The sequence below is a fragment of the Macaca mulatta genome, chromosome 14, assembly GCF_049350105.2.
Source record: "Macaca mulatta isolate MMU2019108-1 chromosome 14, T2T-MMU8v2.0, whole genome shotgun sequence".
NCBI classification, from domain to species: domain Eukaryota; kingdom Metazoa; phylum Chordata; class Mammalia; order Primates; family Cercopithecidae; genus Macaca; species Macaca mulatta.
This window is the reverse complement of record NC_133419.1, coordinates 15,926,252-15,951,585: the sequence shown is the minus strand read 5'-3', so window position 1 is coordinate 15,951,585 and position 25,334 is coordinate 15,926,252. Positions and strand designations below refer to the sequence as shown.

General features: G+C 54.4%; 1 protein-coding gene across 1 annotated transcript; it reads left to right on the top strand.

Moving 5' to 3' along the window:
• Positions 1–7,538: 7,538 nt before the first annotated feature.
• RTN4RL2 (reticulon 4 receptor like 2) lies at positions 7,539–24,614 on the top strand. The gene is made up of 3 exons (XM_015114160.3): positions 7,539–7,907; positions 14,611–15,092; positions 23,244–24,614. Exons 1-3 carry the CDS (start codon positions 7,877–7,879, stop codon positions 23,991–23,993), a joined length of 1,263 nt encoding a protein of 420 aa, XP_014969646.1. The 5' UTR covers positions 7,539–7,876; the 3' UTR covers positions 23,994–24,614.
• The last annotated feature ends 720 nt before the right edge of the window (positions 24,615–25,334 follow it).

The following is a 25,334-nucleotide window of genomic DNA, read 5'->3' as shown; positions in this document are numbered from 1 at the left end:
CTATAAAAGTGAGCGAGCACTTTGGAGTCGATAGATATTAATCACTTCCAGCCAGATTTGGCCATTGCGGCTTCTGAGCAGGGTGATGCATGATCAAAACTATACCCTGGACAGATTAACTTTAAATTAATTGGAGAAAATGGGCTGAGAGGCAGAGACACGTGTCAGTGGCCTACTGTGTTTGATCCTACAGTGGGGGCCTAAACTGGAGCAATGGCCTGAGTCCCCCACTACCAGTAGCAGGAGGCTCCATGTCCCCCATATTAGAGCTTGCGGCACTTCCATTTGCCCCACCTCCTACAATACCCTACATACATGTACTCACTCTCTCTTGCAAATCTAGTGGCTTCAACCCCCAGAATTTAAGGGGAAAGGAATTGATCTGTCCTGTTTACTTACTGTAGAAATGAGAAAAGTGTTGCCCACTTGGGGACACCTAATGAAGGGATGCCATCCCCAACTGGTGCCTATAAGGAAATGGGGGAGGGTTGGACAGTTGGTGCAAAAGGCAACAGGGAATAATCAGTCTCTGCCCCATGATAGAGGGTTCTCGGATTAAGAGAGTCCGAGGCAACTACAGGAGGCAGAGCTTGCAGTAAGCCGAGATCGCGCCACTGCACTCCAGCCTGGGCGACAGAGTGAGACTCCGTCTCAAAAAAAAAAAAGAGAGAGAGTCCCAGGCAACTAATCTCACGGCCACACTGGGCAGGGCTTCCCAATGCTTCCCCAACTCCACCTCCATCCTAGACTTTACCGGCTCCGCTGAACACAGATGTGACCTATAGCACCTCACACCACGATTATTTGATGAGCGCCTCCCGCAGCAGACTATGTTTCTGATAGGTCAGCAACATTTGCTGAGCACCTACTCTGAGTCAGGGCTGTGCCAGGTGCACGAAATAAACAAAGCCAAAGAAAACACGGACCCTGAACTCAGCAAGTTCAGAGTCAAGTGGGATAGGGAGGCTCTCTTCACTGGAAGGTAACTCCGAGAAACAATGGGACTCAACTTTCTAACCAGAGAACTCCAGGGAGCCAAAATTCTGACTTCTGGTTAAGACTGGTGTGGAGCTTCATTAAAGAAGAAAAGATTTACGCAGACCTGAGTTCATAGCCTGGCTTTGCAGCTTTTAAGTCATGTAACCTTTGATGAAGTTATGTGACCTCTCCACCCAGCTGCCCCTAACACTTGCAAGGACAGGGCTGGAGCGCAAAGGGAGGCACTGGTACCACAGCTTGGGAATCACTACCCCACTAGTACAAGCCGGGCAACCCCTGTCCACAAGGCATCCCTAGCCTCCCAACTGCAAGCATCACTCTTGCATTTTGAAAGGAACCTGACCTTCGAAATCTAGATTCAAATTTAGAATGACCCAACTCCTTGAAGTTCTACATAGAAATACAGCCAGCAGCCAGGCCCAGTGGCTCATGCCTGTAATCCCAGCACTTTGGGAGGCTGAGATGGGTGGATCACTTGAGGATAGAAGTTCGAGACCAGCCTGACCAACATGGTGAAACCCCGTTTCTACTAAAAATACAAAAGTAGCCAGGCATGGTGGTGCATGCCTGCAATCCCAGCTACTTGGGAGGCTGAGGCAGGAGAATTGCTTGAACCTGGGAGGTGGAGGTTGCAGTGAGCCAAGATCGTGCAATCACACTCCAGTCTGGGCAGCAAGAGCAAGAGCGAAACTCCATCTCAAAAAAAAATAAATAAATACACCCAGCTCCCCTCCACTTCCCAACCACAGCTCCATCTCAGGCAACAAAGAGCCTCATATCCATACATGTGAATATCCCACTCATATGTCTAAGGCCCAGCCACACCCTCTCCAAACATCTGCCCCTTGGCTACCCTTTGGCCATGGGTTCATGCACTGGCAGAAAGGTAGTTCAGAGAAGAAGCCCACAAAGGCCCAGGAAGTCAGCTTGGGCTTTTTGAGATTCCAGGGTCCAGGATACCCTAAGTGTGGTCTAGAAGAGAGATGCAGCCTCTGGGAGGCACATCCCTTGGCCTTAGGGACTTCTTGCCCCATTCAGGGAAACTGGCTAGAGGAGGGCCAGAGCAGAGCCCTCTAAAGCACAGGGCTCAGGAAAGGACTCTTTTTGCCCAGATCTAAGAGCAGCACCACCTCTCTGAGCCTGTTTCTCCATCTGTAAGAAGGGGATATTAATAGACTTTCCCCCATAGAGTTACTCTACATCAGCCAGCACACATAAGTTCATGACATGAAGCAAGGGCTTAATATATACCCATTATATTATAAATAATAGGCTGGGCATGGTGGCTCACACTTGTAACCCCAGCACTTTGGGAGGCCGAGGAGGGTGGATCACAAGGTCAGGAGTTTGAGACCGGCCTGGCCAACATGGTAAAAACCCGTCTCTACTAAAAATACAAAAAATTAGCTGGGCGTGGTGGCGTGCGCCTGTAGTCCCAGCTACTCGGGAGGCTGAGGCAGGAGAATTGCTTGAACCTGGGAGGCAGAGCTTGCAGTGAGCCAAGGTCTTGCCACTGCATTCCAGACTGGGTGACAGAGAAAGACTCCATCTCGAAATAAATAAATACATAAATAAATAAATACATGGACAGGGACCCTAAAAACGAGACAAGGAAAGAGAAAAACATGTTCTGACAACCTTGCCCTTTATGCTAATCTAGGTTTTCTTCCCTGTTTTAGAAAGGGCCTAGAAAGGAGCCCTGTTCCCCTTGGGCCAGGCAGAACAGGGCGTGGAACTCACTGTGGAAGGGTGTGGGTGACAAGCGCACCTCCGTCCCTCCACCTCCCAGCACAGTAGGCAGCACGTGGGGCCACTGACTGGCTCAGGAGCAGGTCTGGTGACCAGTGGGAGAGCTGAGGAGCCCAGGGTGGGGTCTGGAGGAATCCCTAGAAAATCTGATTCTCCCCCGTGCCCAGAGCTGGGAAAGTGGAGGCAGCGTGGGATCTAACTGAGAGGCTCCATTTTTGGTAACTTCTAGTTTGGCAGTCATGGAGACACCCAGATGATACTAAGATGCAGCTTTGCAGGACTCTCAAGAATATAGAGTCCAAGAGTCCAAGATATTCCCTTCAATGATGGGACCCTGAAGCCCAGAGAGGAGAGGTCTGTCCCAGTTACTCAGCTGTCCGGAGGCAGAGTCCACGCTGGAACTCAGGACTTCTAATTTGGGCCAGGATTCTTTTTACCACAGTGGGCATCCCTGGCAAGTGCCAGGTAGGGTGGAGCTGTGAAGGTCATCTGAGGGGTAGTTCACGTGGGTAGGAAGTCATATCTAAAAAATGACCCCCAGACCTGGCTCTGCCACTCACTCCTTATGAGACCACAGGTGCCGGGTGCAGCGGTTCACACCTGCAATCCCAGCACTTTGGGAGGCCAAGGCAGGCAGATTGCTTGATTCCAGGAGTTCAAGACCAGCCTGGGAAACATAGTGAGACCCCCATCTCTACAAAAATTAGCCAGGCGTGGTGGTATCTGCTACTTGGGAGGCTGAGGTGGGAAGATTGCTTGAGCCTGGGAGGTGGAGGTTGCAGTGAGCCGGGATCATGCCACTGCACCCCAGCCTGGGTGACAGAGTAAGACAGAGTGACACACTATCTCAAAAAAAGAAATGACTGCAGGTCATCATTTTTCTTTCTGCCTCTAGACTGCAATGCCTATTTCTCCAGATTGTCATTAGGCTAAAAGTAAAAATAATATTATCAGCATTTATCAAACACAGGGTCAGCTACTCTGTTATGTTCTTTCATGCTTTGTTTCTTTTACTCCTCAAACAACCCTATGAGCTGGGAAGCAGTATGGCCCTCCTTCCTCCCACCTTATTTATTTATTTATTTATCTATCTATCTATTCATTTATTTATTTTGAGACAAGGTCCTGCTAAGTCACCAGGGATGGTCTCAAACTTGAGCTCGGAACTAGCGTCAACACCCCCCAATTTCTTTTATTGATTGACTGGTTAATTTTGAGGCAGGGGTCTCGCTAAGTTGACAGGGCTAGTCTTGAACTCCTAGTCTTAAGCAGTCCTCCCGCCTCAGCCTCCCAAATTGCTGGGATTACCAAGACGACCCACCATGCCCGGCCCCTCCCATCTTCTGAATGGGAAAACTGGGGTTTGAAAAAGGAAGCGACTTGCCCAAGGTCCCCGCTCTAGCTAGAGAGCCGCAGAGCCAGGGCACAAACCCATCAAAGCCTGTGCTCTCGACCACTGAGCCACCGCACCTCGCACACTAACCGCCAAGCGTTCTACACAGTGAAGGTGCCAAAGCGGTGAAGGGAAGAGCCAGGGAGGTTCTGTGGACTCACTGGGCGGGTATGCCCAGAGGGAAGTGGGATCTTGGGTGGCACATTGACAGTAGCTGCGCTGTTAGTAAGTGGGAACTCGGAAGTCCAGACTCATCCAGTCTGTGCCAATATACTCCTCCTTCTACCTGGTCTCCTTTCCAAAGCCCGCTGTTCTCCAGACAATGGGGTGGGCGGGGCGGGGGGTGTCCTCCTCCTTTCTAGGGAAAATCCGTCGCTGAGCCCATCTCCAGAGATCTTGGCTTCCCGTGGGGCTGCAGATCCACCTAGAGCCACCAGAGGGCGGGCCAGCACTGCGGCCGAAGCCTGAAGACCCAGCACCCCAAAGCCCGGCCAAGCCTCCAGCCCAGAATCCAGCCAGAGGCTGAGTCCTCGATTACACCTTGCCATCAGCTTACTCCTTGGATCTCAAAACGTCTAACTGCAGAAGCCCAACTCATGTTCAGGCATGGTGTGTCTGATTCTACTGGGACAACAATCGCCACCAAAGAATTACTGCCAAAATAGTAACGACATCACCTACCTACCACCCCTCCACACACACAGAGCTCATTTTACCAAGCACTTTCTCATACGTGGAGTGCCTGGAGACTTAATGCAGCCTCGCGATGACCGGGTAGCCTCGCCGTACAGATGAGGAAACTGAGGCACAAGGAAGGGGAGTACATTGTCTAGGGTCACCTGGAGAACTCTGATCTCCAGACTCAGGTTTCCAATTCTCCCCCCTCCCCCCAACCCTAACTGGAGCTGGGTGGAGCGAGGACAGCAAATGTGGATGGCGGGAGGAAAGAGGGGTCAGAGTTCTCTACAGAGAAGACCAAATGCTTTGTGGCACCTACTGTAAAACGAGACCAGCCAACCATCCAAAAGTCTTCAGTGGGCACCTGCTGGAAACACAACAATGGATGACACGAGTTCCCTGCCCGCAAAAAGCTGGTAGTCTAGTTGGGTGTGGAGGGGATGAGTCAGCAGATAATTATGGGAAACCGTGACACCTGTATAAGGGGCGGGGATGAGCAGAGGGGCTGCGACTGCCTGGAGCCAGGGATTCCTGGACGGGGCTTCCCTTTCCTCGCAGCTCGTCCCGGGAGGGGGAACTCCCCTCCCAGCTTCGGGGTTCCGCCTGCGCTGGGGGCCCGGGGTCCCCTCCCACCCCTCTCCGAAGAGCGCGGGCCCCGGGAACCGATGACAGCACACCTGAGTCAGCCCGCCGCCCACCCGCCCCTCAGCGTCTGTCTCCGCATCTTGTGATATTTCGCTCCCCGGGAGCCAGCCCCACTGCGCTCCGGAGGCAGCTCGGCAAACAAACCCAGCGACAGATTGTGCCGCGGCTCATTCCGGGGAAGGACGCCAAACCCCACCCTGCTACCCCCAACACTCCCTCCCCGCCGCCGCCTCCAGGCCCTCCCCCCAGGCGCGGGCCCTAGTCGGGGTGGGTCCTGCCTCCCGGAGATAGGGGGAGCCCGGGGTGAGGGGAGACGGGAACCCCAGAGATGTTCCCTTCTGTTTCTACCTGATCTGAAAACGAGAGGGGCGGGAGAGGAAATTTAGGGGCACAGAGAGGAGCTGGGAGCCCCGAAGGTCCAAAAATGGGACCAGCAGGGGGCGCCCGAGAGCCGAGGTGCCCGCGGGCCGGGAACTTGCGAATGAAACTGGGGGAGAGGGAGAGAGAGAGGGAGGCAGAGACACCGAGACACACAGAGACGAAAGACAGAGATGCAGGGAGCCCCGAGGGGGAGGAGGAGAGAGACGAAGACACGGAGAGACAGTGAGAAAGAAGACCGGGCAGGGAAACTGAGGAGTAGAGAGAGGAAAGGCCCGAGAGAGAGAGGCAGGGAGGGAACAGAGACGGAGACCACGAAATAGGAATAAGAGTCGGGGGAGAAAACCAGAGAAATCGAATGAAAACGCAAGAAGAACGAGAAACCGTGGAAGGAGCAGAGAATGAATGGGAAGAATAAGACCAACATTTATCAAGCGCCGACTGTATGCCAGGCACTGCGTTGGACGCTGGCACGGATAGGAAAGGAGGAGCCGCGGCGCGGGCGGCGGGGCGAGGGGCTTCTGTGCTGGCGGGAACGGCAGCGCAGGGGGCTCAGGGGTCCGGCACGGCCGCACCCGCGGCTCCAGCAGCCCCAACCCCGCCGGCGCTGCCTGGCCACCGTACCCGAAGCGGCTCCCCCGAGGGCCCCGAGCGTATCCCACGCCGGGGCGGCTCCGCGGACGAGCTGGACCGAGTCAAGACCTGGGAGCCTTTGTAGGGAAGTGCATAGGTGATGGGTCGGCTGATACCGCCATGAAGGGCCAGAGGGGCTCCAGTGAGACCATAATCCGCCCCTCTTTAAAAGGGGGTAGAGGAAGTTCGCACGAAACCAACAGTCTTCTCCCCAGCTTTGGGTCCTCTCCTGCACCCCCGCGGGGGATAAGATCTCCCCTCCCGGACGCATCACACATACACAAAAAAACGCACACACTCGCACACGTGCCCAACTCGCACCCGCTCGTAAATGCGCTAAGGGGCATACACACACCGGGCACATATTTCTTCTCCACCAATCCCCAAGATCGCAAGCGCAAAACCTCTCACAGCCTCACGTTTCCCACCAGCCTAGACATGCACGCTGGCGGACTCGCAGCCGTTCACCCGTGTGCACACTCACGTGCCCCCCGCTTCCCCAAGCCCGTACAAAGGGTAACGTGCAAGCATCCTGAGTCACACCTGCACAAGCATCCTTGCGCGCACGTGCACGCTCATATGCACTCGATCTTGCACGCACAAACTCTTGCATATGCTATTCTTATAGTCGCATACTGGGCTTGAGGTCTGGGAATGGAAGGAAAAGTGGAATCTTGGAGCTGTCCCAGGGGACAGAAACGCTGGAGGCCGGGGCACTGGCGCGAGGGACGCGGCTGGGGGCGGGGGAGGGGGTGACCCAGAAGCTCATCTTCTCCTGGAAATTTGGGAGGGGGGAACAGGACAAGTCCACGGGGTTCCCCTAAACTACCGCATTCCCCCAATAAGGGATTTCTCTAGAAGCGTGGCGCCGCGAGGACGATCGAACACAGTCCTTCGGGTCCCTTAAGCGGGGGGAGGGGGGTGGGGTGGAGGGGGGTTAGAAAGCCGCTCCCGCCTCCTAGTGGTCAAGAAAGGGTTAAGTCGGCAAGTCAGCAAGCGAGGGAGGAGCCAGCGAGTGCGGGAAGGAGTGGGGGTGGTTGGGAAGAGCTTCCTCGCTGTCCCCACTCTCCCTCGGCTAGCAGCCTGGGCGCACGGACCGACGGACTGACGGACTCTCGAGCTGACAGTGCAGCTAGCGGGGCGCGGGCGCTGGGCGTTGACGGCCAGCCCCAGCCCTCCCCGCCCCGTCGCGCCCCGCCCCGTCCCGTCGGGGCCGATGGCTCCTCCCGAGGCCCGCAGCCCGGGGGGCGCAGGGTAGAGCGCAGCGGCCCGGCCACGCAGCCCGGGGACTCCCGGGCCCTCCCGGAGCCCCGCGGGGTCCCCGCCGTGCATCCGGCGGGCTCAGGGAGCGAGTGGGAGCGCCCTCCCCCCGCCGCCCCCTCCCCCGAGCGTCGAGACAAGATGCTGCCCGGGCTCAGGCGCCTGCTGCAAGGTAAGAACCCCGGCGGCGGGAGAGCGGAGGGCATCCTGGGGAGAGAAGCAGGGCGTCCCTTCTTTCAGGGATCTAGGGTGGGGCAGTTGGGGATGTGGGGTAACCTGGGGAAGGGGAAAAGCTCAGCGCTGGGGCCGCGCCCCCGCCGCCAGGGCTGCTCTCAGCAGGAGGGCACTTGGCTAGGAGCCTGCGGGCGCGTGCGAGGAGCTCGTGACCGAGGTGGGACGCTGGGGGCAGGTGGACCCGGCCCGGAGGGGGGAGGGAAGCTCAGGTTCCACTGTCCCGGCTCCACCTGCTCCGGGGGACGCCGAGGACTCGGGCCGGCTGGGGAAGCGCCGACTCAGCAACTCCTCCTGCCCGGTGCCTCAGCACTTTCTGGCCACCTGGGAAGACAGGAGGTGTGGGTAGGGGGCTGTCTGGGGAGGTAGGAGGCGCAGAGGGAAATCCAAGTGGCCCTCTTTGGTAGGACAGATGGAGGGCGCTAGAAAGAGGATAGTTCTACTGATTGAGTGACAGATAAGGGTGTGGGCCAGAGATTGGGGGTGGGGTGGGGAGGGGTCAGGGGGAGAGTGATAGGAAGGGGAAGTCAAAGATGGAGAAAGTGGTGAGGGAAGCTGAAAGGAGGAGGGAGATGGAGCGGGGGAGGGGGAGAAGGAATAAAGGTTAGACGGGAAAAGCGTGGAGGGAAGTGGGACCCAGGTGAAGACCAAGGAAGAGGGAAGGAGAGGAAAGACCAGATCAGGGGAGGGGTGGGAAGAAGACTAGGGATGGGGACCCAGAATCCGGGATGGAGGTAGCAGGAAAGAGAATTAGGACTGGGACCCTGGGGACCGGAATGGAAAAGGAGAATGGAAAGATCAGAAACCAGAGAAGGATGGGGATGGTGGCTAGAGAAGGGGCATCAGGAACCGGGGAAGAGGGTTGGGGACCGGGAACCATGGGTGGGAGAAGGGCTGGAGAGGAGGGACAAGGAGGAGGAAGAGAAAGGCTGGGAGAGAGGGACTGGGGGCTGGGGGGTGCTGCCCAGGGATGAGACAAAGAGGCTTCTGGTAACCACTTCCACGTGGGAAGCCCTCCATTCCCAAAGCCCTGCCTGCCACATTGCTTCTCTCAGGGAGTGGCTGGTGGGCCAGATGGGGGGTGCTCTGAGCTCAGAGCCTTGGGGGGGGCTGTGAGGGACAGAGGGTGAAGACTTTGGAAGGGGAGTGGCAGCCTCTGAGGGTGGGCAACCAGGCTGGCTCCTGTGCTGCCATTTATTTATCCGGCCCGGACGTTGGATTCTGCAGCCACCGCCACCACCACGGTGGCTGCTTATTTTGGGGTGTTACATTCTGGCAGAGTGAGAAGCTGTTTGCAGCAGCTCTAAACCTCCGTCACCCGCGTCAGTGCCTCCCCAGGCCCCTGCGTCACTGGTATCACCACCACCTCCATCCCACTCCTCAGCTCCCACCTCCTCAGCCCCTGCCCCCTCAGCATCTGCCCGCAGGCCCTGGCCCCTCCCTGAAGCAGCCTGTGGGGTGTGGAGCCCTTGCTTCTCGTCTGGGACCCTGTACCCCTCCTTTCAGAGCAAGAGGCCTCCGCTGCCTTTCCAGGGAGCATCCCACTCTCCACCAGAGACTCTGCCCTGTGGGTGGGTAGCCTGGATCCTGCCCCCTACCTTGGGTCTAGTTTTCTCCTTCTCAAGTTCCTTCTTCTACAGGGGCCTCCAGCCCAAAGAGTGGCCTGTGGGCTGAGAACTTTGTTTCTGAGCCTTGGTACTCCAAGGTTTAATAGCCAGAGTCCTGGACAGTGGTCCCTCAGTGAACGGATACTTTTGGCTCTGGATACTTCAGCCTTCCGGGATCAATACCATGTTCTAGCCTCTCTTGGCTCCCTCCCCTGGTCAGTTCTGGCCATATCTTCTGGACAGGGGTCATCTCTTCTTGACTCTCAAATGTAATTACTACTGTAGAGCAACTGCAACTGGAAGCCTGGGAGATGAAATTTGCAGAGAGAGCTGGAGTCCCTTTCTTGCCTTGACCCTGAAATGGTCACACAGACTCAGCATTGTGGCTGGCCCAGCCCTAGGCACCTGTGTGCAGTTTTTCTCCTGTCTTTACCTCAAGGGCAGTGTCTCACACATTCAGGTGTGGTTTCTGCGGAGGATGTGATGACCTCTTAAAGAAAGGTCAGAGAGTCTCTCTGACATGGGCTTGATGCCCCTCTTTTCCAATCTGGGTTCCACCTGTACTAGCTGCATGACCTGAGGCCACTGTGTCATGTTTCTGGGGCTCCCTTCCTTCATCTGCAAATTGAGGACCACAATACTGACCTCTAGGGGGTTATGTGTGTGGTGTTTAATGTATAAAGAAGTTAACATGTACAAATGCAGTGCCTGGGACAAAATAGGTGCTTCCTGGTTTCCTCCTACCCTGCTGTACTCTCCCCTGCAGCTCTAGCCATCCCCTGCTGACTTTAGAGGAGGGGTGAGCAGAGAGGGTGGGGGAGGCTGCTACAAAGGGCTTTCCTCTGTCCATGAAGTAGTGGAGGGATGAAATGAAGGCTTCTGAGAAAGACAATGAGGGCAAGCTGTAGAGATCTGGTCAGGAGGCCTGGGGTGCTCAGAAACTGACACTGCCCCTCCCCAGCTCTCAGCGGTGTTACCTGTGACATGAGGGGTCGGCTCTAGGTGGCCACCGAGGTATCCCCCTTTCCAGCTCTGACACTCTGTGCATCTTGCCCCAGTCTCCACCGGGAATTCACAAAATGAAGGCCAGGAGCAGAGCTGTGGTCCTCGGGAGAGAGAGGAGGCCTGGGCCTGGAGGGAAGGAGTGGTGGTGAGGAGGTGTGAGAACAGGGGGTGGGGAAGGGACATGGCAAGAAAGAAAAGGGCACACACTGGGCAGGGCAGGGACCGAGGGCGGGAGAGGGAGGGAAAGGCACAGCTCTCTGGTCCTCCAACCCCCCAGTCCCGCCACCTCTGCCCTGGAGTGCTCACTCCAGCCCCAGCAGGCCTGGGGGCAGTGAAGCCCAGAGCCCCCCACTCTCCCCTCCTCCTTGCCTCCAGTGAGAGCCGCAGCGTGAATTATGGATGAGCTCCTTGGGTTACAGCTGCTTTGCACGGCAGTGGCAAGGGCCAGAAATGGCAACAGAGTCACTGTTATGCAGCAGCTGTTATGGAGGGGCGCCCAGCACGGGGTCGCTCTTCAGAGGGCCTGCAGGGACCACTGTCATGGGCTGGGGGAGGTACCCTGGCTGAGGGAGACATGGGAACAAGACGGAAGGAAGGAGCCTGGGGAAAGAGAAGAGAAGCAGTCTAATGCGGGCAGGTGGGGAGCAGGAGAGTCTAGGGAAAGAAAGAGGAGTAGGCACCCTTGCCAGCTCCTGCAGAGTTTACCCTCAAGCCGGAAGGAGCCCTGGTGCCAGGGGAATGGGCCATGCCTCTGGGGCCCTCTGAGATTGCACATCCTTCCCTCTGTCCCTCCTGGGGCAGCGATCAGTGCGGAGGCTGGGGAAGAACTCTGTAATCCTCCAGGGGCTGGCGGCCATCAGGGCTCACACTCTGGTGAGCTTGTGGATAAGGGGTAGGATTAAGGGATCAGAGAAGGATTTGGCTTCTTTTGGTGTCAAGTCCTTAGTGAGATAGAGATCAGAGGGTGACTCTGACAGGAAGGGAAGTGCCCTGGCTGGGCATCGAGAGACTTTTCCAGCCTTTTCCCTGCCAACACTTTGCTGTGTGACCTTGGGTAAGTCGTTTGCTCTCTCTGAGCTCCAATCATCACCTCAGTAGAACAGATGCTTGAACCAGAGGAATCGAGGGGACCTTTCCAGCTTTGAAATCTCCAGTTCTAAGCCCCAAACCTCAACCCTCATGAAACCCACTCAGCATCCCCACTGTGCTTCCACACTCCACCTCTGCCTGGTTCAGATGAGGGGTGAGAGACACTGCTCCTCCACCCCACGTGGGTCTGAGAAACTCAGGAGGAGAAAGTAATCGTGAAACGCCGCACGGGGGAGGGGTGAGAAGGGCCGAGAAACGCGGAGGCGGTGTGAACGAATGGAACAGCAGCCGCTGTGTCACTGAGTATTACATCACACCCAGCCTACACACGCACGGGGCCCGGCGCTCACACACACGCGGAGGACAGCCAGCACGCACCGACGCAGCACCGACGCAGCGCCGGGAGGGGCCGGGGACACTCACGGTGGGGCCCAAAAGCGGGGAGCAGCACACTGGGAGTGTGGATCTTCCACCCCGCACCTGTGTGCTCCCCGCTCTGGAGGAGGAACACCAGGGCAGCTGGGATGCCAGCACCACACTCGGGGCCTGTCAGTCCCATACGTGCACACCTGGCTCAGCAGCACTGCATTTGGTGAGCACCTGGCTCACACCACTACCCAAAATCACAGACACATACACACATTCACACACACGGCAACCTCAGGAGCGTGACACATCACATACAAAACAACCACTAAGCATGTGCAGTTCGCAGCCTTGGAGATCCCACACTCAAAATCACCAGCACCTCAGTCTCTCCCAGGGTCTCTGGACCCCAAGGAGCCCCAGGATCTCAGGGTGCAGAAACAGCTCTTCCTCCCCTCTGCCTTCAAAAGCCTAGGATGTTGCTTGAAGCAGAAGGTGTTCAGTCACCGTGTGCCCAGGGAATGACTGCCTGGCTTTGGGGGTGCAGGCTCCCTTTCTCCCCAGGCAAAACGGCCAGAAGAAAATCCCAGGAGTCACCTGGAAATCATGAGAAAGTGTAGAGGTCAAGCGAGTTCCAGCCTAGAACTTTATCAGCTATAGTGACGGCAGGAAGGTAAAGGCCAGGGATGATGGGAGTCCCTGCAACCCTATTAAAGTATGAGTACAGGCACCTGCACTCCACTTTCTAGTCCCCAGGCTCTCTGGGCCTGCTTTTCCATCAGTATCGTAAGAAGGATGGATCATATTCAACCTTCAAAAGTTACTTTGGGAAAAAAAAAATTTTTTTTTTGGCTAGATGCGGTAGCTTATGCCTGAAATCCCAATACTTTGGGAGGCCAAGGTGGGAGGATTGTTTGAGGCCAGGAGTTTGAGACCAGCCTGAGCAACATAGCAAGACCCCATGCCTACAAATTTTTTTTTTTTTTTTTTTTTTTATGGAGTCTCACTCTGTCGCCCAGGCTAGAGTACAGTGGTGCAATCTCAACTCACTGCAAGCTCCGCCTCCCAGGTTCACACCATTTTCCTGCCTTAGCCTCCCAAGTAGCTGAGACTACAGGCGTCTGCCACCATGCTGGCTTTTTTTTTTTTTTTTTTTTTTTTTTTTTGTATTTTTAGTAGAGACAGGGTTTCACCGTGTTAGCCAGGATGGTCTCGATGTCCTGACCTCGTGATCCACCCGCCTCGGCCTCCCAAAGTGCTGGGATTATAGGCGTGAGCCACCGCGCCCGGCCAAAATTTTTAAAAAATTAGCTGGGTGCAGTGGCATGGGCCTGTGGTCCCCGCGACTCAGGAAGCTGAGGCAGGAGGATCGCTTGAGCCCAAGTGGTTGATTACAGTAAGCTGTAACCGTACCACTGCACTCCAGCTTAGGCGATGGAGCAAGACCCTGTCTCCAAAAGAAAAAAAGAAAAAAGTGTTTAAGTAACTGCGAATGAGGAGAGCCTGGGGTGTAAAATGCAGATTCCCAGGCTGTCCCCCCAGGAATTCTGCATCGTGCCTAGGACTGGCTGGTGGCCTCACTTAGGGACCCTGACCCTTAAGGCCCCTCCCAGCACAGAGAGGCTCTGACTCTGCAAGGGTGAAAAGTACAGGAAAGTAGGGCACTAGGCACCAGTGGGCTGGCAAACCCAGACCCCAGGGTGAGTCCATTTCACACGGGCCTCAGATCTCCAAAGGGTCCCAAGTTACTTCCAGTCATTCTCCAGTAGAGTGACTTTGCCCCACAGGGGACATTTGGCAATGTCTGGAGACATTTTGGTTGTCACAACTGGAGGCAGGGTGCTGCTGGCATCTAGTGGGTAGAAGACAGAGATGCTGCTAAGTGCCTTATATAGGGCTGCCTCCACAACAAGGAACTATCCGGCCCAACTGTCAATACTGAGGCAGAGAAACCCTGACGTTAGTCTTTTGACATTAGTCTCTAGACAAGGTCAAACATGCAACACAGGAATGAAAAGATGATCATTCTTCAAACAATTCACAGTGCTTTCTACAATGGCCTTTCGGCATTATTTCTTAATATACCAGAAGCCTCAGAAAGTGGAAATGGCCAGGCCACTTGAGGCTGCAACGTTGTCCCCTGAGCCCCCAGACATGGGAGCGCCAGAGCTCTAGGCCTTTATTTTTATTTTTTAATTATTTCCCCCGAAACAGGGTCTTGTTGTGTCACCCAGGCTGGAGTACAAGGGTGTGATCATTGCTCACTACAGCCTCAAACTCCTGGGCTCAAGTGATCCTCCTGCCTCAGCCTCCTAAGTAGTTGGGACTACAGGCACATGCCACCGTGCCTGGCTAATTTTTTTTTTTTTTTTTTGTAAAGACAGAGGTCTCCCTATGTTGCCCAGGATAGTCTCAAACTCCTGGCCTCAAGCAATCCTCCTGCCTTAGCCTCCCAAAGTGCTGGGACTACAGGTGTGAGCCACCATATTCAGCCGGATCTAGGCCTTTACCAAGTGGGTGGGCTGGCACTCCTGCCCTGGAAGCCCACCTTGTAAGTTTTGCTTCCCCTCCCCACAGCTCCCGCCTCGGCCTGCCTCCTGCTGATGCTCCTGGCCCTGCCCCCAGCGGCCCCCAGCTGCCCCATGCTCTGTACCTGCTACTCATCCCCACCCACTGTGAGCTGCCAGGCCAACAACTTCTCCTCTGTGCCGCTGTCCCTGCCACCCAGCACTCAGCGACTCTTCCTGCAGAACAACCTAATCCGCACGCTGCGGCCAGGCACCTTCGGGCCCAGCCTGCTCACCCTGTGGCTCTTCTCCAACAACCTCTCCACCATCTACCCGGGCACTTTCCGCCACCTGCAAGCCCTGGAGGAGCTGGACCTCGGTGACAACCGGCACCTGCGCTCGCTGGAGCCCGACACCTTCCAGGGCCTGGAGCGGCTGCAGTCGCTGCATCTGTACCGCTGCCAGCTCAGCAGCCTGCCCGGCACCATCTTCCGCGGCCTGGTCAGCTTGCAGTACCTCTACCTCCAGGAGAACAGCCTGCTCCACCTACAGGTGAGCCTGCCCTGCGCCCACCCTCAGCCCCTTTCTGCTTTCCTCTCTCTGTGGGCCCCTCTGCTCTCCGACCCTGGTGTGCATCCCTCCTCTCTCCCCAGGCCACCCTTCCTGCCTCAGCATCTCCATTTCTCTCTGTCTCGTCTGTTTTCTAAGTTTCTGTCTCTTTCACATTCTCCAGGGGCTTTACTTTGTCCCTTCTATCTCTCTACCTGTTTAGGTCCCTTGCTGCTCCTCTCTCTCTCTCTCTCCCTCTCCCTCTAACTCCACAACCTTCACCTCTCTGCCTCTGCCTGTCTGTCTGTCTATCCCTTTCCATCCATCACTGCCTCTCTCACTAACTTGCCTCCCCCATCTGTCTTCTGCCTCTTCTGTCTGTCTCCCTTCACACACCCACTCTGCATACACCCCCATGTCTGTCTGCGTGTGTGTATCTGTCTCTTTCTCTGATCTCACGTGTTTGCCTTCAGGGTACTCTGCCTTCCCCCAAGGTCCACTGCCCAAAGGCCTTTGCAGCTGTTTTTCTCACCCACCCTCAAATCTGCCCACATCACAGGGAAGTAGAGAGAGAAGGCAGGGCCACAGCCACCGGCATCCCACAGAAAGTTGCGCTTCTCTCCAAGTCACTGGGTAATGGGACGGGAGAAGCCCACACCCCTTCTAGATTCTCGTTGTCCAAACCTGTCATCTCAATGCAGGGGAAGAAAGAAAAGGGTAAATCTCTGTTATGCAGCTGGAGAATGGATGCTCTGAAAATGGAAGGAATAACAGTAATTGTTATTTATTGTTATAATTATTGTTTATTGTTGTTGTTATGCTGACTGTTTGACACGCAAATCCTCCCGCTCCATTTCTCCAGGAAGCAATAACACACCCTCCAAGCCACCCTGAGAAAATCTTCCCTTGGCTACAGAGCCTCTGGCTGGAAGGGGGTGAGGATATCCAAATTCTGCCCTCTCCCTACTGGAACCTGGAAGGTGCTGCCTCTGCCTCATCCAGGGCTAGTGCCTAACTAGTTACCAATCTGCTGGTTGGAAAATCAGGTCAGTGCTGATGATGCTAATGATAATAACAATAGCCATAACAATCTAACAAATATACTGAGCGCCCACTACGAGCTAGGTGCTAAGAATACAGCACTGAACAGAACACACCAAACCCCCTGCCTTCGCAGAGATACCATTCCCATGAGGAGGGGAAGAAGTAAAATGCACAGTATATTGGAGAAATATGTCTTCTGTTACTCTATTGTTGCCTAAATAGTGACAGTAATAGCAGTAGCCGCCACCACTTAGTGGGTACACAGGGTCAGTCCCTGTGCCAAGCTCTTTACAGGTATCCACTCTGCCATTTACAAGCGTGTGGCTTTTTTTTTTTTAAACCTCCTCAGACCTCAGTTTTCTCATCTGTACAATGGGGGTAGCAAGAGCACCCATCTCCTAGGGATTTTGAAAGCATTAAATGCATGAATAATTTGTAAAGCACTTAGAATAGTGCTTGGCATACGGTAAGTGCTATATAAATGCTTGTTAAAATACTATTTTAAAAAAAGAAACGAGCCTTATTTAACATTGGTTTCGGTGAAGTGGCCCAACTTGGACTCCATCCTGAAGATGTGGGTCAACTTCAAGGATTATACTGAGGTCATGAGTGAGTCCCAGACAACACCCTCCTTTTGTCCTCTTCCTAAATTTGCCTAGCACCTCACAGTTTATGAAGTGCACTCAGCCACCTCATCTCATTTCTATAGTCCAGTTGGGAGATTATTTTTGCCTCCTTGTTAACAATGGAGAAGCTGAGGCTGGGGGCCCTGAAGACTCTATAGAGATATAGTCACCTCTAATCATAAATCTTTCAACCATTGTCGATGTGACTGGAGGCTCATGTCTTCTCACCATCACATTCAGCCTCACAACAGCCTGGTGATAGGGACAGTTAGGGGCACTAGGGACATGGAACGAATGTTCCTGAGGCCATATAGCCAGGAAGAGCTGGTGCTTGAATCTCGTGATCTGGCTACAAGGGGACAGTACTCTGGAGTACCATGAGCAGGCTCATGTTTGAAAGCACACACTTTGGACTCAGCAAGGCCTACGTTCAAATCCTGGCTCCTATATAACTTTAGACAAATTACTTAACTTCTCCCAATCTCCATTTCCTCATCTCTAAAATGGCAATCAGGATAGTACTAAATAATAATCTTTTTTTTTTTTTTTTTTTTTTTTTTTTTGAGACGAAGTGCCACTCTATCGCCCAGACTGGAGTGCAGTGGTACGATCTTGGCTCACTGCAACCTCTGCCTCCCAGGTTCAAGTGATGTTCCTGCCTCAGCCTCCTGAGTAACTAAGATTACAGGCGTGTGTCACTACACCTAGCTAATTTTTGTATTTTTAGTAGAGACGGGTTTCACCATGTTGGCCAGGCTGGCCTCCAACTCCTGACCTCAGGTGATCCACTCGCCTCGGCCTCCCAAAGTGCTGGGATTACAGGTGTGAGCCACCATGCCCGGCCAATAATAATCCTTATTTAAGAAGTTTTGTAAGGATTAAAATGTAAGGCATTTAGCACAAGGCCATACTCTCAAGATATGGGCACTATAATAACAATTACTACTGCTACTACTGAAATCAAATACTACTACAAACTGATCATGCATTTAATGCTTTCAAAATCTCCTTATCAATATATATTAGTTGTTTAGGAGGAATTTGGAGTCAGAGGTCCTGAGCTTGAATCCCTGGTCTGCTATTTTCTGACTTATTTAACTTTTGGCAGGTTGCTAACCCTCTCTGAACCTCACTTACTTTATCTACAAACTGGGAATAATGAAAATAATACCTTCCACCAAGAATGGCTGTAAATAGGAAACGAGTTAGTGTATAGAAAGCCCATAGTTCAGGCCTGGTATGGTGGCTCATGCCTGTAATCCCAGCACTTTGGGAGGCCAAGGTGGGTGGATCACTTGAGGTCAGGAGTTCAAGACCAGCCTGGCCAACATGGTGAAACCCCATCTTTACTAAAAATACAAAAATTAGCCAGGCGCGGTGGCAGGTGGCTATAATCCCAGCCACTAGGGAGGCTAAGGCAGAAGAATCACTTGAACCTGGGAGGCAGAGGTTCCAGTGAGCTGAGATCATGCTACTGTACTCTAGCCTAGGTGACAGAGCAAGACTCCATCTCAAAAACAAAGAAAAAAAAAAAACATAGTTCAGTGCTGAAAAAATGTTATTATTATGATCCCATCCTCCATTGACTCTCGGGCCAAGAACAGCAATCAGGACCTGAGGTCAGCAAAGGCTTGGGCAGAGGGGACCTCAGGTGGACACTGAGGTCTTCTGAAATAGGAAGTGTTTGTTCTCCACGCCCCTGGCATGAATGGTACCAGGCATCATGGGAAGGAAGCAACTTCACACCTGGCCTTTTATAGAGGAGATGGAAAAAACAGCCTCTGCCTGTGAACTGCCTGGTGGAGCTGGGCTGGGAGATGCCACAGGAAGGTGAGGAAATATGTGGGTTGGGGTGAGATCTGCAGGGTACAGGTGTAACCCAAGATGGAGCCAGGCCTGCCCTAAAGGGGAGCTTTGGAGGAAGCTCCACCAGAGGACCACAGCTTTTCAGATTGCGGAAGGTAGACACGGAGATGGGGTTGGGTGGAGGTTCTCAGGGACTGTCTGCTGTATGCCAGGCACTGTGCCAGGTGAGTTCATTCATCTACAGATATTTACTGAGTACCTACCACATGCCAGGCAATGTTCCAGGTGCTAGGGATTCAGGGGAGAACAGAAACAGTGGCCCTGTTCTCCCAGAGCATATTCCCTACTCAAGTGTAGACAGATGATAAAGATACTTGTTTTCTATTTTATTATTATTATTATTATTATTATTATTATTATTTTGAGATGAAGTCTTGCTCTCTTGCTCAGGCTGGAGTGCAGTGGCACAATCTCGGCTCACTGCAACCTCTGCCTCCCAGGTTCAAGTGATTCTCCTGCCTCCGCCTCCCAAGTAGCTGGGATTACAGGCATGTGCCACCATGCCTGGCTATTTTTTGTATTTTTAATAGACACGGGGTTTCACCATGTTGGCCCGACTGGTCTCAAAGTCCTGACCTCAGGTGATCCGCCTGCCTAGGCCTCCCAAAGTGCTGGATTACAGGTGTGAGCCACTGTGCCTGGCCGAGATTTGTTTTCTCTTTCAATCATTACCATGGCCTGCATGGTTTTTGTTTGTTTATTTTGTTTTGTTTTTGTTTTTGAGATAGAGTCTCACTATGTCACCCAGTTGGAGCACAGTGGCGCAATCTTGGCTCATTGCAGCCTCACCTCCTGGGGTCAAACAATTCCCTCATCTTAGCCTCACCAGTAGCTGGGACTACAGATATGTGCATCCATGTCCAGCTAATTTTTGTAATTTTATAGAGACGGGGTTTCACCATGTTGCCCAGGATGGTCTTGAACTCCTGAACTCAAGCAATCCACCCGCCTCGGCCTCCCAAACTGCTAGGATTACAGGCATGAGCCACTGTACACGGCTGGCCTGAATGGTTTAAAAACAGTCTTTACGCTCAAGCAGATCAGATCTCAGTTTAAATCCCAGCCACACCTCCAATTTGCTCTATGGTTTTGTGCAAGTTATTTAACCACTCTGTGCCTCGATTGACCCATCTGTGAAATGGGGATAACCTGTACCTTGGGGAGCAGGGGTTGTGAGGATTAAAGGAGACACTACTGAGCTCAGCCCAGTGTCTCATACGAAGTGAGTATCCAATGAATGGTAGCTATCCATTAACATTTACCAGGGAGGACACCAACTGAAGCCCAGCAAAATAAAAGCACAGTCCGAGGTCACCTAGCTAGTAAGGAATGTGACCTAGAATTGGCCCAGGTCTGTCTGACTCCACAGTGCAGTTGTTCAGTCGTCTCTGGAGTTGGGAGCCACGTTACTGCATATTAGCTGTTGGACCCTAGGCGAGGCACTTCACTTCTCTGAGGCTCCCTCTCCTAATCTCTGAAACGGAGATAATAATAGTATCCACCTCATAGGGTTGTGACGATTAAGTTACTATATAGGATCTGTGTAACACAGAGCTTGGCACACGGTAAGAGCTCAGTAAGTTACCTGCTTGACATTGCTGACGCCGATGATGACGATGATACCCATCCTAGACTGATGAGCTCTGTGAGCGGGGGTGCCTGGCACAGAGTAGACACTCGGTACAGCTCTGTTGAATGAATGAGGCACATCCCAGAACTCACCAATTCACAAAAATCAGATGCGGATGGGATCTTAAAGATCACCTATCCCAAGGCCCTTGTTTCACAGATGAAAAGACCAGGCACAGAGAGGTGCTTGGAGTTGTCCAAGGTCACACAGCCCAGCAGCTGATTTGATTAGTGTCAGAGCCAAGAGCTGGGAGTTTGGAGGGAGGCAAGGTTAAGAACAGGATGCTGTCAGGGAAGCGGGCAGGGATGCCGCGTTAAGATTCCAAATGGATGCAGAGAGCTGTGAACTGGCCAGTGGGGAGGCGAGGGAAATGTGGTTTTCGAAATGGAAAAGGATGACTTTAGCAGAGGCTCTCAGCCCAGAGGGAGGGGAGATAGGGAGGGGCGGAGGAAGAGCTAGGGCTGTGAAAGTCAAGAGCTTATTAATGCACAGAGAATGGTTTTAACAGGGGAGAGAGGAAGGACCGGATTTGAGAGCTACAGTCAAGGAAGTGGCAACGGGATTTGGCAACAGCTTGGATAGCGGGAGGGGGCAATGGACCCCAAAGTGGAGGCTCAGAGAAGGGAGGGGCAGGACTTTTTGCAGAGAAACAAAAGGAGAGGAGAGGAGGTTGGAATGAAGAAATTCTGTGTGCCAAAACCTGGGGCTGTGGGTCAAAGGTACCTGAATTCCCTAGGATCTCTGAAGCTTTGGTCTACTCTTCCTGACCTCCTGAGGTCCCCAAAATGTGAATTACCCCTGCTCCCTCTCCCCCCACCCCTGGCCCCTTATCGATCCTCTGACCATACATCTCTGGGTGTGTCCTACTCTTGCTGACACTCCATAAAAAGAGGAAACCTATTTAGGTGTTTGAGTGGCAGGGATTCCAAGCCTACCCCCTGGATGGGCCTGGAAGAGAAAAAGAGCACCAGGCCATGGTGAGCCAGTCTGAGGCCAGGGAGGTGCAAGGAGCCAGCTGGAGGCCTGAGCCAGGATTTGGGGTGGTGGCAGCAGGGGGCGGAGAACGCTGGTGTCAGAGGCAGCCGAGAAGGTTGAGGGGGACGGATCTCAATGTGGCCAAGAGGAGGGCTCTTGGCAGGCTCAGTTCCTGTAGCGAAGAGGGCGGAAGCCAGATGGGAGGGGGCGAGAACAGGCAGGAGCACAGGAAGGTGGAGGCTGTGGGTGTGGGCTGGGAGTCAGCGCCCTCCCCCAACCTGAGGCCTCTGACCAGGCTCCTGGGTGGCAGGCACGGGGAGGGGAGTGTCTCCCCAGGCAGTGAGGGAGGGAGAGCCACAGTCAGGGAACAGGCCCCCCGGGGTGAGCTGGCCTGAGCAGAGTGGATGCTCCTGTTCTGAGACCCGGACCTCCTGGAACCTGCTGACCACAGTGATGCCCTGCACAAGAAGGGAGGACCTCAAGGCAGTGAGGTCAGGGAGCTGAAGTCCTGCTCCCCTCGCTGGCAAGCCCTTATCTCTTTGAGCCCCGGTGCTCTCCTCTAAAAAAGTGAGATGGGCTGATGGGTGCCAAGGCATTAGCTCCCAAGTCAGCTGATCATCAGCTCACTAACCCTGGTGAGGTGGTTATAATGCAGAGTCCAGGAGTCCCCACTGCCACCGTGGGCCACACCCCCCTCCACCCCCGTTAATTCTGAACCATAGTTCCAAGGTCCTTTCCACACTAACGTGGCCTGATTAGGTGACTCCCTAGCCCCAGGCAGGTGGGACAGCGCCTCTAAGGGGAGTAGTAATACAATGCGGCTTCCTTCCTCTCCTCTTCTGCCGCCTCTGGGGGTGGAGCTGATGCCCCTCACCGCAATGCCCAGCCTAGTAGCAGGATTTTGGTTCCCCCAGGGAGCTCCTCTTTTAAAGAAAAGGGACAGGACCCAATTCTAACTGAGCCTCTATTGTCATAGTAGCCACCATTTATTGATGGTTGACTGTGCACCTGCCAGATACTGTACCCTTAACAGCATTTTATCATCCAGCCCTCCTTTAGCCTGCTGAGGGAGTTATACATAATAAGGAATGTTACACATACTGAGGAAACTGAGACTCCATGAGGTTAAAACTTGCCTAAAATAACACAGCTAGGGAAAAGGCAAGCTGGATTTTGAACCAGGGCTCTAAGTGCTGAGTCTGTGGGCTTCATCATTGGACTGAATCCCTGTGTGCTGGGCATGTGTCCAGCACTGCCCTCATATGATCTTTATGTGAACCATCTTCTGGAATCCTCAGAACAAACCCAGGAAGTAGGTACACTCATCCCCATTTTACAGATGAGGAAACAGGCACAGAGAGATGACTGGCTTGGCCAACTTAAGAATAATGGCTAACAAACAAAAACAAAAATTAAAAAAAAAAATGGCTAGCTCATGGAACGCCACAAGGAAAGGTGTTCTAAGCACCTTCATACATGCTGCTTAATTTAACCTCCACATTATACAGATGAGGAAACTGAGTCACAGATATCCTGAGTGATTTGCCCAAGGTGGCATCAGTTAATGATAGATCCAAGATTTGAAATCAGAAAGGCTGGCTCCCCAGTCTCCATACTTCACCAAACCATAAGTTCTGAAGCTCAAACTGTGGTCCTGCCATGGCCGCATTGGCTTCCCTGGGGAGCCTGTAGACATGCGGATTCCCAGGCTGCACCCCAAACCTCCTGAATCAGAAACTCTGCCCCCCACCCTGCCGCCCACTCAGAGATCCGCAGGGGATCCTAATACACCCGAAAAGTTTAAAAACCACTGACCTCACCAATACCACTTTTTCCACAGCAAATAGGTTAGAGGAGGCAGAACTCAAATCCAGGATGCAATGAATCAAAAGGTCAACCCTTTCTCTTCTGCCACGGTGCACCCCCTTCCCTCCCTCGGCCCAGGCCCCAGCGGGGTCCGCACCCTGCCTTAGGCCCACTCTATTCTTCCGTGTCCCACCCCACCCCACCTAGGATGACCTGTTTGCGGACCTGGCCAACCTGAGCCACCTCTTCCTCCACGGGAACCGCCTGCGGCTGCTCACAGAACACGTGTTCCGCGGCCTGGGCAGCCTGGACCGGCTGCTGCTGCACGGGAACCGGCTGCAGGGCGTGCACCGCGCGGCCTTCCGCGGCCTCAGCCGCCTCACCATCCTCTACCTGTTCAACAACAGCCTGGCCTCGCTGCCCGGCGAGGCGCTCGCCGACCTGCCCTCGCTCGAGTTCCTGCGGCTCAACGCCAACCCCTGGGCGTGCGACTGCCGCGCGCGGCCGCTCTGGGCCTGGTTCCAGCGCGCGCGCGTGTCCAGCTCCGACGTGACCTGCGCCACGCCCCCGGAGCGCCAGGGCCGAGACCTGCGCGCGCTCCGCGAGGCCGACTTCCAGGCGTGTCCTCCCGCCTCACCCACGCGGCCGGGCAGCCGCGCCCGCGGCAACAGCTCCTCCAACCACCTGTACGGGGTGGCAGACGCCGGGGCACCCCCCGCCGACCCCTCCACCCTCTACCGAGATCTGCCCGCCGAAGACTCGCAGGGGCGCCAGGGCGGGGACGCGCCCACCGAGGATGACTACTGGGGTGGCTACGGGGGTGAGGACCAGCGTGGGGAGCAGACGTGCCCCGGCGCTGCCTGCCAGGCGTCCCCGGACTCCCGAGGCCCTGCGCTCTCGGCCGGGCTCCCCAGCCCTCTGCTTTGCCTCTTGCTCCTGGTGCCCCACCACCTCTGACTGCGGTGCTGAGATTGAAGAGGCCAGTGTCCGATCCCCGCTTCCCGTCCACCCGGGGCTGCGGCTCCGGCCCCAGTCCCGCCCCCGCCCCTGGCCTTGCTGGTTCCCTTTCCCCTCCCAGCTCCTCTCCTTCCCCGGGGACCAGGCCTCCTCTCCTTGCCTGCCTCCTGGGCTGTCCTGACTTATGGCAGCCCCAAGAGGGCGCGTGTGGTGGCTCAGCCCTGCCCTCCCCAACTCTGGCCATTAATTCTTCCCCATCCCATGGCTAGGGTGGGGCTCCCCAGGCAGCCGCTGACCCGCGCTCCTAAGGGCGCACAGCGGACTCCAAGGGGCTTTTGTCTGCAGAGCATCTTCCACCAGCAGAGCCTTTGGAAGCTCCCCCAGGGAGCCCCACCCAGGACCCTTTGGGGGATGCCTCAGTCAGGGCCAGGCTGATCCTGACCCCTGCTTACCCTAGTCCCCTCAACCTCCTGACACTGGAGGAATACTTTTCTCCTAAGTCTACCCTGGACACTTTTTAGGGCACCTGGAGAGAACTTTCCTCTCCACTGTGGCCCCTGCGTGGTGAAGATCAAAAGAAGTTGTTTGGGAAAAAAAATTTATTAAAAAATTCTATTATTTTACCTACTGTAAGATTTCTTGACTTGGGACCCCAAAAGTGGAATGAGGTCTCAGAATGTAAGGATTTCCGGGCCAAGAGGGTGGGAGAAGGGGAGCCTTCCCACGCCATCAGAGAGCTTCCTGGTGGCTGGAGGTGGTGTGCGCTCTCCCTCATGATGAGGAACTGAAGCCCTGCATTCCAGGTGAGACGCAGTCTGGCAGCCAAGAGTGGGTGCTGGTGGCACCTCTTCTCTTCATTTGTCCAGGGGAAGAGCGGCAGCCAACCCTGAGTTGTCTGGCGCCTGAGGAACGAAGCCTGGAGAAGCCCTCCTGGCTGGTTAACAGCCTTCTTCCAGACCCTGTTCCTTCAGGAAACAAGAGCAGTTCTGCAAGGAGGAATCATGTACACACTCCTGATCACAGACAGCCCAAACATGACTTTGGGTAAATGTGAAAAAGGCACTGCTCCCTCAGGGAAACGCAGCCCCGTGCCAGAGCAAACATCTTAGCAAACAGAGACCAAGGCTGGGTTTCAGCACACACTTGCTTCCTTGGCTAACTGCCCTTTTGCAGTGCACAGCCTACACACCTGCACACAGCAACCCTGAGGATATGTGGTTTCTCTCTCAGCTCCTGTGAGGTAGAAGCCATCAGGGATGAACCAGGTCAGAGAAGCAGGTTTCCAAACAGGCTAGAAGAGGGACTGAGGAGCTAGGGTGATCAGAGGGACAGGAATCCCAA

Coding starts and splice junctions, on each gene's coding strand:
- RTN4RL2 (XM_015114160.3), top strand. CDS start 7,877: ATGCTGCCCGGGCTCAGGCGCCTGCTGCAAG. Junction 7,908..14,610: donor GCTCAGGCGCCTGCTGCAAG/GTAAGAACCCCG, acceptor CCCTCCCCACAG/CTCCCGCCTCGGCCTGCCTC. Junction 15,093..23,243: donor ACAGCCTGCTCCACCTACAG/GTGAGCCTGCCC, acceptor CACCCCACCTAG/GATGACCTGTTTGCGGACCT.